Here is a 15,442-nt window from a genome sequence, read left to right as displayed (position 1 = left end):
GGCTGAGATGTTGAACTATGGACAGATGCAGATTTTATATATGAACTTGGGATGGTTGCTTTACCTTCATGAACATGCTGAATCCAGTTTTCAGGAGATCAGTGAGGCCTGCAGATAGGTGCTCAATATCAACAGGGTCAGGTCGATCAGAACTGAATATCTCCTCTACCACCTGCTTCAGTAATGGCTTGTAAGTGGCCTGCAAAAGTAGAACATGTGCTGAAAATAAAATTGCCTGTACTTGTGGCTAGTTGCTTTTCTTAGCGTTTCATTTCCATTAAAGGAAACAAAAGCTTTTGTCACAGAATGGAAATTGATTGGACACATTTACAAGGTTGAAGCAACAACTGTATTTGCAACACTACATAGCAATGATATGCACAGGATTCTCAACTAACTGAAAATGCAATATTTACCCAGGTGCTGTGTGTACTCCATGTGTAAAGGGAGGCAAGGAAAAAAGTGTGAAGATTCTTGTGGGAGAAGAGGTCAAGCGGCCAGTTGAGGCTGTTGTTATTAGCAGAGTAGAGCATATGGGCTTAGGCTTCTCTCCAACCCAAAGCTCCTCTAGGGTCATACAGAGAGGGCAACGAACTGTCACCATACCTGTAAGTTATCTCGAATCCAGAAGGCATAATTTCAAGGAGACATGTGGCTTTGTTGAACACTTAAACAGAAATGAGTACTATGATGTGTTTATTTTAAGAGAATTTAGTGTGTTTGAAACAGGTTGTCCTGGTAGCTAGAGAAGGTCATATCACGTAAAGTGTGAAATAATAATTCAGCCCCTACTCCTAGACCAGGAAGAGCTATTGGAGGAATGATCATGCACCTCCATGATCTCCCTCCCTGCAGAGCCAGCCACTCCTGCCTCCTAGCTACATAGGAGAACGGGGACAGATTAAGACAATCTGGGGCACTAGGTTCATAATAACATAATGACATGCAGCCTCCTGTGGTTCTGTCCTCCCAACCCAACCCTCCATTTGGAGTGATGGTGGCAGGGTCGGGGCCCCTTTCCCCTGCAGGTATTGCAGTAGGAGCCCCCATCCCTTTGGATGCAGCAGGAGTGTCAGCACGGGTCACTTGTCCCACACAGAGTCAGGGGGCAGTAGAGGGAACCCACGTACTTCTCCTGGCAGTCTGTTACTTAGATGGGCATGTTTGCCACACACAAAGGCCTGCTCGACATCTAAATCTTAGATCAACCTAGCTATGTTGCTCATGTGAAATTCACACCCATGAGAGACATAGTTAAGCTGACCTAAGCCCCAGTGTGGACATTGCTAGGTTGTGGAAAAATTCTTCCATTGACCTAGCTACTGCCTCTCAGAGAGGTAGATTTATTACATTGACAGAACAACCTCTTCCATCACCGTAGTAAGTGTCTACACTACAGCGGCGCAGCTGCAGCTGCACTGCTGCAGTGTTTCTAGTGTAGACTTTCCCCAGAGTCTTCTGTTTGTGTGGTGTTGGCAGAACCGCCTGGAGTTAGTGAGTCTTGGAGTGAACACTCTGCTGAGATCTTAGAGCTGTTCACATCCCTCAGAGCTATTACTTCAGGCTGTCTGCAAACTCACTGGTTTTCTTCACAAACATGATGGCAAAAAACTTAGTTTTGTTTTTCTAAATGAAAGCTGAGATTCTGATGTAGTTTCCCATGTGGGGAAAAGAAAGGAAAGACCCCTTCATCTCTGTTGTCTTCAGGATGTGGCCAGCTGGTTCCCTTCCCAGAACTTCAGGGTTAGTGGAGTGGCATGTCCTCACTGAAAGCTGGTCTGTGCTGCCTGTCCCTGCCCCCTGCAGCACATGGAAGCACTCCTCTTGCTCCTGCTAAGCTACACCTTTAACTCATATGGTCTAGGACACACAAGGTGACATTGGACCAATGGGAAACCTTGTCTGTTGGCCGAGTTTCTAGCACACTCTGGGATGGTCTGAACTTCCGAGTGTTAAGGGGTCAGTACAGGTGGAGTATTTAAAGATGTAAATCATTTCCTGTTCCCCCGAAGATACTAATTGAAATTTAGGGTGCAGTGAGCCTATTAGTCATCCCTTGAAAAAGACAGAAAGAGGGAGAGGTCTGCCAGCTGCCTTTGAAGACCCAGGAAAAGTCCAGCAAACTACCTCTGATGATCTAAGATTAGAGGGATCCTCCTCTAGAAGGAAGAGAAGTGATCTTCAGCAGAGGTGGTGGGGGAAGCGCTCAGACTCAGATCTGATATTTAGAGGTCTCAGTATGAGAGTATCAGAGCCCTCTGAATATGAATATCATCCAAACATTAAAACACAAATACCACCCACACTCTGTAAACATGCCCTCAATCATTTTGAGACATTGGGTCTGATTTTCCTTACACCAACATAGATGAGAGGAGTGGTATTTTTTGTGACATGGACAGCTGTCAATTAGTGAATGGACTGAAACCACAAATTCTTTTCATAGTACACCAAATAGCTATCAGGTGATAACTTTCAGTGTCTATCAACCTGGGCTGAATTTGAACTGGTGATCTAGAGATGAAAGGGTCTATATTACATTACCAATGAGCCATTCCAGTGTAAAACTCTATGTAATATCCACTTAAAGCCACATATGAGCAATAGAAATGCATTAAAAATGAAACATTTGGAGCAGAGATCAAAACCAAAGTTAACCAGAAACCTATTATATGAAATAGACGATAGATATCATCTGAATGCCATCATAGATGAATACTTACCAGCTAAGGTTTTCAAAAGTGACTAATGAGTTTGGGAAGAGCTGGTAAAAATATTTTTGAAACTTCTTTCCAGCCAAAAATGCCATTTTGTGAAAACCAAAATGTTTCATGGAGCATATCAGCTTACAGGAAAATTTCCCTGTGAAGGTTTCTCAGGGTCAGGATGGCACTACTAAAGAGATCCACCCCTGAATTGCTAATGGAGAGGAGAGGGCACTTACCTGGAATGTGGGATACACAGGTTCAAGATCCCACTCTGCCTGATTTAGAGCAGGGACTTGAACCTAGGTCTCCCACTTCCCAGATGAGGACCCTAGCTACCAAGACACCGGCTATTCCTGGGACACGTTTCCTTTCTTTCCCTTATGTTGTTTTGTGAAAAATTTCAAAAGGTCACATTTTTGTTCCACACTGAAACAAAAACAAACGTCAAAACCTCAACATTTTTATGCAAAACAGAATTCTTGTTTTCTAGCCAGCCCTAATTTTGGGTGCCTGGATACCCATGCTCTGAAAATCAGGGCCCTTCGAGTGTCTCAGGCTGGCCACCCAAAAAATGAGAGCCATGAAATCACTAGTCATTTTTTAAAATCTTGGCCACAATAATTACAATGCTTTTCAAAAAATAATGTAATCTCTTTCAATTCCTACATTAGACTGACAATAACAAAGAACTTATATCCTAATGCCTGCATTAAGATCCTGTCTGGAGATTTGACACTGCTAACATTTTTGTATAAAACTGTGTTTAAATACAGTTCTTGCTAGGAAGTTGCTAACAAGTGGACCTGTCCCATATAGACAGGCCAGGTTACCAAAAATTGTGTATGTAACCAGGATGAGAAATGACAGGAACAGAGCAGCAATTACAAAAGCAGGCAGAGCAGAAACGTTAGTTGTGGAATCCTGTGACACATGTAACCATGAGGATGACTGATTGGTTAACTTTACATAAACATTCATTAGCTTGTTTAATACAGGACATTTGTAGTGATAAGAAAAGTCCTCTTTAAAGTTTCCTAGTAACTCAGTTAGCGTCAGTATATTTTGGGATATGAACTCAATCAGAATAACTGCCCCAAAACATATCAATGCTGATAAAATGTCTATGAAATATCAAGAACCCTGCATAGGTGCTAACACAGTTTCAAATCTCAGTATAGACATGGCCCCTGGCAGGATGGGCTGAAGACTGGGGACTTTATCTGTACATAATAGAGATTAAACTAGGGTTTTTAAGGCTAGGCTCCTGGCCCAAGGAGCCATAGGCTGGGCTCTGTTTGGTGGCTTAATCAAACCTGAGGCGGTAAACAATAGTCTTACCCAGAGAAGAGCATAATGCTCAAGTAACCACTCAACTCCTCCCACCAGTTCATGTTTTTGTTCCACCTGGAAATGCAGTGCCTCCTGATTCCCTGCAGTGGGTGTCTCCTCTCCGACTGACAGGCACTGGGAGCAACATATAGAGAAGTGTGCACCCCTATTACATCACTCCTTGGTGGTAACTTTGAAAAATCCCTCTATTCAGAAAACCCACAGCGCTCTAACTCATAAAATGGTAACTTTTGTTCTTTTCCATTTAAAAGGAGAGGGACCTTGGGTCCCTCCAGCTCTCTCTCTTTGTAGCAGCTGTAGCATGGCAGTAAACCGACTAAACACGGGGGGGAGAGGACTTGGGATCCATCCACAGATGCTTGACAGAAAAGGAGAGCTTGTTTGTATATGTCCCAGCCACCCCACAGATCCTGACCACAGTGAATCTGCATCTCTCTTCCTAATCTCCTTCTGCATGATCAGCTAGCGCAGTACAGAGCTAGGTTGGGCAGCTGTAAGGAATTAATGGATCCTTTACCTCCATAAAAGGTGTTCCAGGACTTGGCCCTAAATGAGCAGAAGTGGGTTAAAACCAAAGAACATACTGATGCTAACTACATTTCTAGGAAACTTTCAGAAGTACTTTTTTTTATCATGCTGAGTATTCTGCACAGAGCTACCTAATGAATATTCTGATTATATTCGCTATATCAGCCATCATTCTGGTCATAAGTGCCAGAAGATGTCAGGATTAGGTTTTCTGTTTTGACAGCCATTGGAATTGCAGCTTGATCCCTGTCACTCTTTCACCTGCCTCTCCTACAGTTCTTCCACTGCACAACCTCTTCAGCAATGTTGTGTAATAGCCAAAGTTCCATTGCTACACAGCATTGTTTGACTTACCACTAGAGTAATTTTATCCATTTGTTGGTCTGCAGTACACTGAAGTTTCAAAGGAATCTTTCTGGCTAAAGACCAGGGACAAGCTTAATGGTCTTTTAAAATCTTAAATTACTACATGTGCTTTCCATGTGGCAAATGTCCATTTCCAACTGAAGAAGTTATGTAATTTAGGGGGGTGGGGGAGAACTAGCTTTGGTCAGGATGACCTGTGCTAAAAGAAAATCACACTACTTTCACTAAACAGAAACTGTATTATCAGGCAATTTTTACAGCAATTGTGGAAATCTGAGAAAAAATACTTTGAAACACAGTCCCATGTAGGTACCTAGACATAATTTCAATATACAGTAGTGGATTCTGGCCCTGTGTAGTCTTGATCTAGCCCTGCCACTCATATGAATTGTATACAATATCACTACATCATTGTTAACCAAATCTTGAAGTCCTTACTCAGGCAAATTCCCACTGAAATCCAATGAAGTCAAGGGGAGTTTGCTTGAGTCGGGACTGACTAAGGACTTCAGGAGGCTGCTGCTGATTAGGTCAGTTCTAAAACCTATTTCCAAAAACATTCTGTGGGGTTGCAGAATATGTTTTGTATTCATACACAAGTAAATTAGTCACATCTGTGAAACTGTAATTTTGACTATATGCTAGAACAATATAACACAGATGGAAAAAGGATTATCTACTTACCTGACAGGTATTGCTTCCTGGGACATACACAGAATTAAACTGTTTCATGTGCATTCGAGCTCTTGTAACATCCCTGAGGGACTTAAAGATATTGTCCACTGCAACCGTAGCCTTCTGAAATGTCAGTTGAAGAGATGATTCACAGCCTGAAACAATACAGAAACACATGACCGTGTGAACAAAGGTCTTTCCATTTTTTGATAATGAGCAGTGGGAAAAAGATGATGAGGAAGAAATTTTAAATTAGTTTAATATTTTTAGACTTTAGAAATCAACATGTATATACAACATGCTCCCAGCATAGAACAGCTCGGTAAAGCAGTCACAAATCCTAGAGAGTAAACAAAGCCAACAATGGATGAGTTACATATGCATCTTGGATTATGAAACAATTTAACATCAATACCATAAATTCTGTTTGCTACAGTAGGCAGAAAAGGTAGTTATGTCACTAGATCTTTAAGGGATAGAACCCTGTTAAAGGGAGCACCTTCATTTTTCAGTCTGCTCATTGTGACACAATCGTGCAAGGAAGTTTACTCACAACATAGTACCTGACCCTTTGCCTGCAGTCCAGTGACCAAGAAGCCATTTCTTAGCTGTGTAGAACTAACTGGATGACTTAGTGACAAGTATTCTGAATTGCCAAGGAAGATGCAGTATTATCCAAAAGGAGATATGTTCCTCACTAATTCATAATTACTATAATTTTTTTGAATTTATTTGCTTAAAGCAGCTCTACCTAAGATGTGAACGTTAATTTTCATTGAGGTCTTACTTTTTAACCCAATTCTCTCCACCAGGTGGAGGCACAAAGGAGTGGATGGTCAAATGATTTCCCCAAGTCATATCCAGTTGTAAGCCCAGGACTTAGTAAGGAAGGATTCTAGTCCTTGGCTCTAATCACCACACCATCTGACCCATATCGCAAAAAAGAATGGAAACAGCGCTTCCTAAACTTAAATAGCTCAAGTTAGAGAATTACTGGACAATTCATTGTTTATATTGAGATGCTTGTTGGTCCTGCCAACTGTCTGCACAACTCTCTCCCTGCCTAGTTTTCTGCTCTCATTTCTTCATCATTCTCCCCACTGCCTCTAATAGTAAAGGATACAGAGAGTGTAAGACAAACCCCAACTCTCATCCTCACAAATAATTTACCACTGGGGACTCAGGGTGCATTCTATTTTGCTGGTTTACATTCCGATTCTGCAATATGATCCACATGGGCAGGCCCTTACATCTGCCTGCAATCCCACTGGCATAAGTGGGGCTCCCTCTAGGCATGAAGGACTGCCTACATGCATCAATATGCAGGAATGGTGTCTTGGGATTGTGTCTTACATCCTTGGGATGGTGTCTTGTAACAATGCTTAATCAATACTAAAGACTTTGGTTTTCCATGAATGGAATAATGGCCAAATGTTTCTATGCAGCAAAGACAGATAACAAGAAAAGCAAAACTGTGTAGATTTAAAGAGATGCCTAACATTAAGGCCTTTGGAATCATCACCTGTCAAACCACCAATGACACACAAATCTCTGTATTCTGCACAGCAAACATTAAGAACTTTATAGTGCTGAAAATATTCTTACAAGATTATTATTTGGTATTGGGACTGAAGGAACAGGTTCTTTATTTGTCCAAATACTAGGTGAAAAAGAATCTGGGTCAGATCCACAGCTGATATATCAGGGCAACACTCCATTGGATTTTCATTTGTGCTACCGCTGAGGATCTAGCTTTCTAACTATTCATAGCCATTGTGTGGTCTAGTAATGCACTGGGACTGGGAGCCAGAAACTCCTGCATTCTAACCCCAACACTGACACTCACTCAATCTCCTTGGGCAAGTCACTTGAAATCTAGTCCATTTTTAAAAAGTGAGTGAAAAGCTGTTTCAGGTACTGTGTTTGTTCAAGTCCCCCTGCAAACTACTGTGATTCTACAATAATCATTTCCTGTTTTAAAAACATGCTTCTCTCTCTCTCTTGTTGTTGTGTGAACAATCTGCACAGCCACGGAAACTAATTTAGGCCCTAATCTTTCAATTGACAAGTGCACCTGCTTCCTACCAATGACAGGCCGGGGGCCCCAATCCTTCAGACAGTTATATATGTCCACATCTTTACTCACATGAAGAGTCCCATAGACATCAGTCTACTCCTGTGGGTAAAGTTAAGCATGTGTGTGTTTGTAGGAATGGAGCCTAACTGATTCTATAGTGAAACTACCAAATACACAAATTTGTGCTACTGAATGCACACAGTAAATAAACTGGGGGGGGAAAGTTTTTTCTCTAATATCTGTCAGCTGTAGTAAGTTTTAATATTATTTCTAACAACAGTAGCTAAAAAAATTCAGATAGATTTTAAATTGACAATGTCCTTTTAATCTCTGTCTTGTTTTCCCAGTGAGTAAAATGAGGGTCCTAATACTTCAGTGGGGTACTCAAAATGTATCTGCCTTGATGGGGGTGGTCCCCCTCTCTCCGCTATATTAAATTCCATAAGAGCCAAGCTTTCTCTTGTTATGTAAACACTAGAAGGAAGCTTTTTCTGACTAGCACAAGTTATTTTTCCTTTGTATAAAGTGCTTTCTTCAACCCTTTATGAGAAGAAAGTCATCGCTTTTGGCCAAAACACATCTGGAATGTTTTCTTTTGCTAGTGAACCTCAGCACTCTTTGTTAAGCAAGGTCAGGTAAAGCAAAACCACATGAGGCAAAGTTCGTTGCTTTTGCTTTGGACATTTTCCTTTTTTTTTTTTTAAGATTTTATTTTTTGTCATTTCAAAGTCCATTGTCGTGTTCTTATAGTTATTTTTCTCATTAGCAGAGACTGCTCTGTATATAATTTCTTCCTTCTTCCATTGACAGCTTTTTTACTTCAAAAACGTCTTCAGATCAGAATTTTTAAACTTTCCACCCTCCACTTCTTCTGAAATGTAATGACCAGTCACTGAGGGCCCATTGCCTTGCATTCTGTGCAGTCATTTATGCCTGTGCAAAGTGGGCATGAAATGCTACCACAAGTGTCTGTGAGTGGAGAGTTCTTATTTGGCAGCATATTACAGCTCCACTGCATGTGTGTGAATGACTGTACTGGGGGAAAGGCAGTGAGAATCAGGCCCTGTATGTATATGGTGCCACAGGATAGGGACTCCATATAGATACACTAAGACAGTCGCAAACACTAGCAATGGTCATTTTGTGTTCTTTTGCTTTTATTGAATCTTCTATTTTCATATTTCTTAGCCACAGTTCTCTTTGTTTATTTATTTATTTTGATTTGAGCCTGGCAATTGTTTGGTTGTTGTTCTCTCTGCATTTGGCACATAATCACAGCATGTCTTGTTTTGCTTTCTTTGTTGAGATCAACCTGTTGTTAATGCATTTCTTGATTAACTGCATGCCCTTTAATTACTTGACTAACTACCCATCTTATTTATAAACATTGATTTTTCATGTACCCATTATTTTTACAGTTTCTGTTAACAGAGTCAGATTTTAAGACCATTAGATCACTTAGTTTGATGTCCAGTATAACACAGACCCTATAATTTCATCTAGTTACTTGTGTATTGAGCCAAATAATGTTTTTTTTTTTTTTTTTTTTGACTAATGCATGCTTTCCAGGAAGGTATCTAGTCTTACTTTAAAGACTGCAAGAGATGGAGAATCCAGCACTTCCATTGGTAGTTTGTTCCAATAGTTAATCATCCTCACTGTTAAAAATGTATGCCATATTTCTAATTTGATATTTGTCTAGCTTTAACTTCTACCCATTGTAAAGATGGAATTTTAAAAGGACCTTATTTTATGAAATATTTATTTTAATTTGTTTCGTATAAATTTCTGTGCACTTTCTAGGATTCACTGGCTTTAAAATGAAAAAGGAAGCATTAATTTTTATATTGCACTTCTGATTCCAGGAAAGGAAATAAGGAATCCTTCTGTTCAGCCTAGAAACAGATTCCAAAAATTCAGCCAAGAATCTTCAAGACAATTTACAGTGACCTAATACGTGTGCAATCTGAGACACCAAGAAAACCGTATATTATGAAAATACTTTACATAAGAAACATTTACATTGTGGAGTTCAAAAAGAGAAACTTGCTAATAATAAATATTCTGCTCAGGGTTTCATTAAGTCAGGTTGATTACAAGTATTTAGTGAGTACTTCGATTTCAAGCAATCATTTTCTTCCTCTGACTTTTCCCATTTTAGAGCTATATTCTTTCACATTTAGAAATCCATGGCATACTGCACAGCTGGGTATAGATTACAAACCACTGTAAACTCCCTTGGGATGGAATATAGTCAATTCTAACAATTATTCTAATTGGATTAAAATAACTTTAAGGCACACAGTTATGAAAACCATCTCCCTGACATTCTTTCAACTGTTACAACAATTGTTTTTCAGATTCCACCATTTCAACCTTTAGAGTCCCGCAGACTCCACGTTACCATCCCTAGCTTCAATGTATCAGCATCAGAAGCTTCTGCTATAAACTAGATCCACAGGCATCCAAAGCTCTAGGATAAATTTTTCATTAGCATGTTGGATTGTCGAAGTGCACCATACACATTAGAGAGAGATGGAGAACTAATGTGCAAATTGATATATGAAGTGATTAGAGAGGGTTGTAGCCTCATCTCATAGCTCTCTGAAGTGGGACGAAATGGACAGTTGGCACCACTGAAGAAATAGGGCTGAAGTAAAGGCCTGTGGGTCCTGGGAAGACAAAAGTGATGAAAAGCGTGCCTTGGAAAGGAGGGGTACTGGGAGGGGTGCCTGTTTTCTGCTTTCATACCCAGAAGTAGAAGTTGGCATTTCCCAGGTTTTGGATCCAGTTTGGAGTCTGAGAATGCTTGGATCCAGAGTTCCACTTCAGGGCCATCTCCAATCTCTTTCCTTCAGCTATCCTCAATGGTATATATTCCTTCTGTGCCACCAGGAAAAAACTCCATTCACATGATAATAAATCAGACAACTCCAGTCAAGTTGGACTTTTTTCAGATAGTTCTCTTTGGAATCAGAGTTTGGCTTTGTCCTTGTTAGTGGTTTGGGCACATTGGCACCAGCAGGCCATAGTCTTCTAGATAAAAAATGCTCACACCACCATATTATGGAGTAACAGGAAGTGCTGCAGGGATAAGAGGGGGTACAGACCTGTGCTGGACAATGAAGGTTCATGTACTCTTGATCTACAGTAAGGATTTGGTATTTTGTTCCACTGTTCTGGGGCAGAGCCTACAGAAAAAACATTTGTCTGTCATGCCTTTCTCAGTTGCCCACACAGTGCGGGAAGGAGAGAGCTCCTCCTCCCCCGTCCATCAGAAAAGTGGCTGTTTTGGGACTCTGTTGATCCAGAAAGCTCAAATGCCTGGGGAAATCAAGTCCCCCTTTTTTCTATTTGGCAGCATGACAGTTATATTCTTCTCCTTTTAAATGTATTTTTAGTTTTTCAATCCCTTATACTAGGCATTAATAAAAAATCCCAGGTTCTTTGAAACTTGTTATGTATTTGCTGTACTATAATATGTCTGTAAAATGAGAGTAACTTTGCCCTGATCTGTTGCCAAAAATCAGGAAAACAAAGGCAGTTGTGTTGAACAAATGACATGCTCCTACAAATCGCGCCCTATTCACACCTTTCATGTCAGTGGGAGTTGTGTATGCGTATGGAGAGAAGAACAGAACCTTTATACTCTAGCTTTTTGATGTTATCAAGAAATATGTTCCTTTTTACAATAATGCAGAAGTGGAATATATTAGCTGAAGTATAGCTCATGTGTTAATTAAAATAACCTTAGCTGTTACTGATTTTTCACTATAAAAGGAAGGTAAAATAGCATATCAATCTTGTTACATGTGGAGGAAGGAGTTTAAAGGATTGTCTACTATGGTAAATTTTTGGATATTGCCTTATTATTGGCAAATATAAAATAACCCCACTTGTGAAAATGGGAAAATCCCTATTAATGGCCTATGGGATTGGAGATCTTCAAGAAGTAGCATTCGTGTAAAAATTCTAATATTGTACAGGAAGAAGACATTCAGACTTTGTGCTAATCTGAGCCTGCTCAACTTCCACTGACTTTAACAAGAGTTGAGGGGGTTCAGAACCACACAGCTTTCATTCAGCAACTAACAGGATTCAGCCACTGGTTGGCCCTTGTGTTGGCCTACTTTCGATTTTCCCTAGATTGCCTTCAGAGTCATATCATGGCTTTTCTTTCGTGAATAGCAGAACTATGAGAACTAGAACCAGTGGATTTCCACACAAAGTTTAGAACAAGAGAAAAATGGAGATGTTCTTCTCTTTAACCTACAGTAATTATAGAAACCAAACTGTAATATGTTTGTTATTTGACAGATTTCTAAAACTGAAAAAATCAATAAAAACCTACTTTAAAGGAAGACCCAAGATAGATCTGTACTGTGAACCTATCAGCTTTGTCGGTGAGTCTTTAAGTATGTCACTGCTTTATTTTCCTCTACGGGAATACACTCCCAACTGAGACTTTAGAGAAGACTCATTGTGCATCGGAAAATCACCTTCACACATTGTTACTATACTTTGTGTCTGTTAGTATATAGTACAGGCATTATAAGTAAGCTTTTGTTTCTTCTAAAATAATACACAATCATTGCCATTTAGCATGACGCTGATGTTCTTTCTGAGAGATGCCCTTAATAAAGATAATGCTGTTTTCAAGGCTGCAAACTCAGGGAAAGATCAAACACTCTTTTAAAGCTCATGAGTTCACTGAGGTTCACAGTGTAGGGCCATTGTTCAGAACAACTGAGGCATAGTGCAGCCATCATCAGAATTGTGACAAGTGAACGTATAAAGTACCTGCAAAAAACAACCAACAAACCCCCCTGAAAACTGTGCGACTGGGTTGGTGGGAAAGTTAAGTTGTTCTAAGAGCACAAGCAAAATGATGCATTGAAATAAAAGTCATCACTCAGAACAACAACAAATCCCAGCACCAGGATCTCATTATGAATGTTGCTTTTTTGTACATGTGCAAAGTTGGCTCACTTGGACTGTTATGCATCAGCAAGAGACAAAGAAAGAATAGAGGGCCAAGACACTGATCACAGCACCATTTCTTAAACTAATGAAAATCTCACATTTGTTCTTTTATTTTGTATTAGAGGAATATTATGCCTCTCATTTTCTAGCAGATTAATATAAAAACACATACACACACACCTCCACTCCCATATGTTTCATAATAGTTTATTAGAACATGAAAGCTATTAAGAAAAATGTAGGGAATGTGTATCTCAATATCCATATTACATGTATGCAGGTCTTTATACCTATCAGCTAGGAGAAAAGAGGCATAATAATCAGAACTAAAGTGGTATTTATAGGATATCACCTTCAGCCCTGATGGATCCCAGCATACTTTACAATCATAATTATACATAAGAATTAATTCACTCCTCGCTGGGGTCAAACCCATAAGCTGTTTAACACTGTTCAATGACACTGCAGGACAGTTTAGAAGAGGGCAGGGAGTGAAGAATACCACTATATCCCAGTTGAAATTATAGGAGAAATGTAGAGTCAGAATTTAATTACACAAATTAGAACTTAGTGAATTAAGTGCTTGGAAAGGGATCAGCTTGACAGCCCGGGAGAATGAAATCATCCATTTTATCTACAGAGCACATATTAGACAATGCAAGTGTAAGCTTTTCCACACTGCTCACCAACAGACTTCAGCCCTGCCTCTAGGGATGAATGTTGTTCATTCTCAAAGTTCATTCAGCCCTCGGCTTCTCTGCTGAAACTGTCCACAAAGGTGCCATTTAGTGCCAGCTGTGGAAGTAATTTTTGTGCTTTTGACAGCTTTCCCCAAGGAACTAAACTGAGGTCCACTAACTTATTGCACATGGGCCACTGAACAGCCATAAGATGGAAAAGACTGAGTCACTGTCAAGATGAGCTGGACTCAGACTGTTACGACAGCAGCGAAGAGTGGCTAGAAGGAAAAGAAAACCAACAAAGTGGGGAAAAAGAGGAAGATTTTGCAAAATAGGATTTAGCTTTCAAGTGTGAACTTTAAATTCCCTCTTCCCCCACAGCTATTTAGTAAACGAGAATCAGATCTATGAGAACACATAGATCAATGCTGCCTCAATATCTAATAATGAGAACTGGGGGTGAAATCCTGATCCTACTGAAGTCAATGGAGTTTTGCCATTGACTTCAATGGAGGATTTCACTCTGTCTAACTCCAAATGAGGGTGCCCTGACAAAACTGATTACAATACCTGTTGTAATTAGTATTTGAGCACAAATAATGAAAAGAAATCTAATGAGTTAAAAATCACTAATAATTTGCTCCTATGTAATATTTTTCATCTTAGAAACCATTTTATAAACATGAACTGATCACAACACCACTTTGCAGGATGGCCAAAGTGAGGCAGAAACTACCCGAGGGCACTGAAGGGCTCAGCATCACCGTCAGAATTATAGCTCAGGAGTTCCTGGCTCTGAATCCTGTGTTCAGGCCATTCCTTTCTCAAGCATATAGATGACATTTAAATAATAACTAATAACACACTGTGAATGTTAGAAAACAGACAGATACTGTAAACAGAGTGGATAAGGAAAGGAAAGGAAACCAGGGTACAATGGAGAAAAAATGTCAGAAAAGAGAGAAAAACTGAGAATACCAATAGATTTGATGTAGAAATGAAAGAGGAGAAACTACTTCTTTCTGCTCTGGATTACAAATGAATATTTGATATAAACATGTTTGGAAACTGAAGTCTGTATACAGGCTTATTTATAAAACTCCAGTTGAATTACAACTTTAGAAGAAATCAAATGGGATCACTTGAAAAGCCACAAAATGGAGATGGTCAACTCTACACTTCTATAAATGTCAGTTTCCAGGCTGACTAGCATATAGAGAATGAAAACAAAACAGCGTGCAGAAACACTTTGGAGCAGTCAACAGTATCAAGGAATTCAAATTAAGGCATGAATGTGGTTTCTGTGACTAGAGGAGGGAGCATGAGGCAGACTTCAAACCTTGCCAAAACAAACACTGCAACTTTTTGGACTAGCAGTGTGAGCAGCAAAGATGCAATATGTGGTTTATTTTTATCACAACAAACACCTCCTATTTGAGACTTGGTCAAGGATTTTTAAAAAATGGGTAACTAAAGCATCTAAGTCTGTATTTAGGCACCTAACTAAGTAGTCTAATTTTCAGAAGTGCTGGGCACTGAAGGGCTCTCTTTGGCTCCCACTGAACAACACAACAACATGCATATGAGTAGTCCCATTTACTTCAATGGAATTACTTGCATGCTTAAAGATATGCATGTGCCTAAGCACTTTGCTGATTTGGGATCTTTAAATTCAGTGGGAACTGTTGGGTGCTCACAGGGCCGGCTCTAGGCACCAGCAAAACAAGCTGTGCTTGGGGCGGCACATTTTTAGGGGCGGCATGGCCGGCGCCAGAATGCCGCCAGAATGCCGCCCCTAAAAATGTGCCGCGGCCGCCCTAGCTCACCTCCGCTGCTGCTGCCTGGGAGGGAGGCGGAGATCCCGAGCGGCCGCGGAGCGCGAAACAGCTGTTTCGCGCGCCGCTACTCCCCCTCCCTCCCAGACTTGAGACTTGAGAGCCTGGGAGGGAGGGGGAGAAGCGGCGCCTGCGCCGCGGCCACTCGGAGTCTCCCCCTCCCTCCCAGGCTCTCAAACCTGGGAGGGAGGGGGAGATCCCGAGCGGCCGTTTCGCGCGCCGCTGCTCCCTCTCCCTCCC

General features: G+C 40.5%; 1 protein-coding gene across 1 annotated transcript in view; it reads right to left on the bottom strand.

The window, feature by feature from the left end:
* Positions 1-15,442, bottom strand: part of SCFD2 (sec1 family domain containing 2) — a 283,912-nt gene that overhangs the window by 22,456 nt on the left and 246,014 nt on the right. Inside the window, exons 6-7 of the mRNA XM_026648121.2 lie at positions 5,637-5,782; positions 65-199 (exon numbers count right to left, since the gene is read on the bottom strand). Coding sequence (XP_026503906.1) covers positions 65-199; positions 5,637-5,782 — 281 coding nt within the window. The remainder of the gene's footprint in view (positions 1-64; positions 200-5,636; positions 5,783-15,442) is intronic.

This window comes from Terrapene carolina, unplaced genomic scaffold, assembly GCF_002925995.2.
Source record: "Terrapene carolina triunguis isolate 2854851 unplaced genomic scaffold, T_m_triunguis-2.0 Scaffold66, whole genome shotgun sequence".
Classification (NCBI taxonomy): domain Eukaryota; kingdom Metazoa; phylum Chordata; order Testudines; family Emydidae; genus Terrapene; species Terrapene triunguis.
This window is presented reverse-complemented; position numbering and strand designations above follow the sequence as displayed.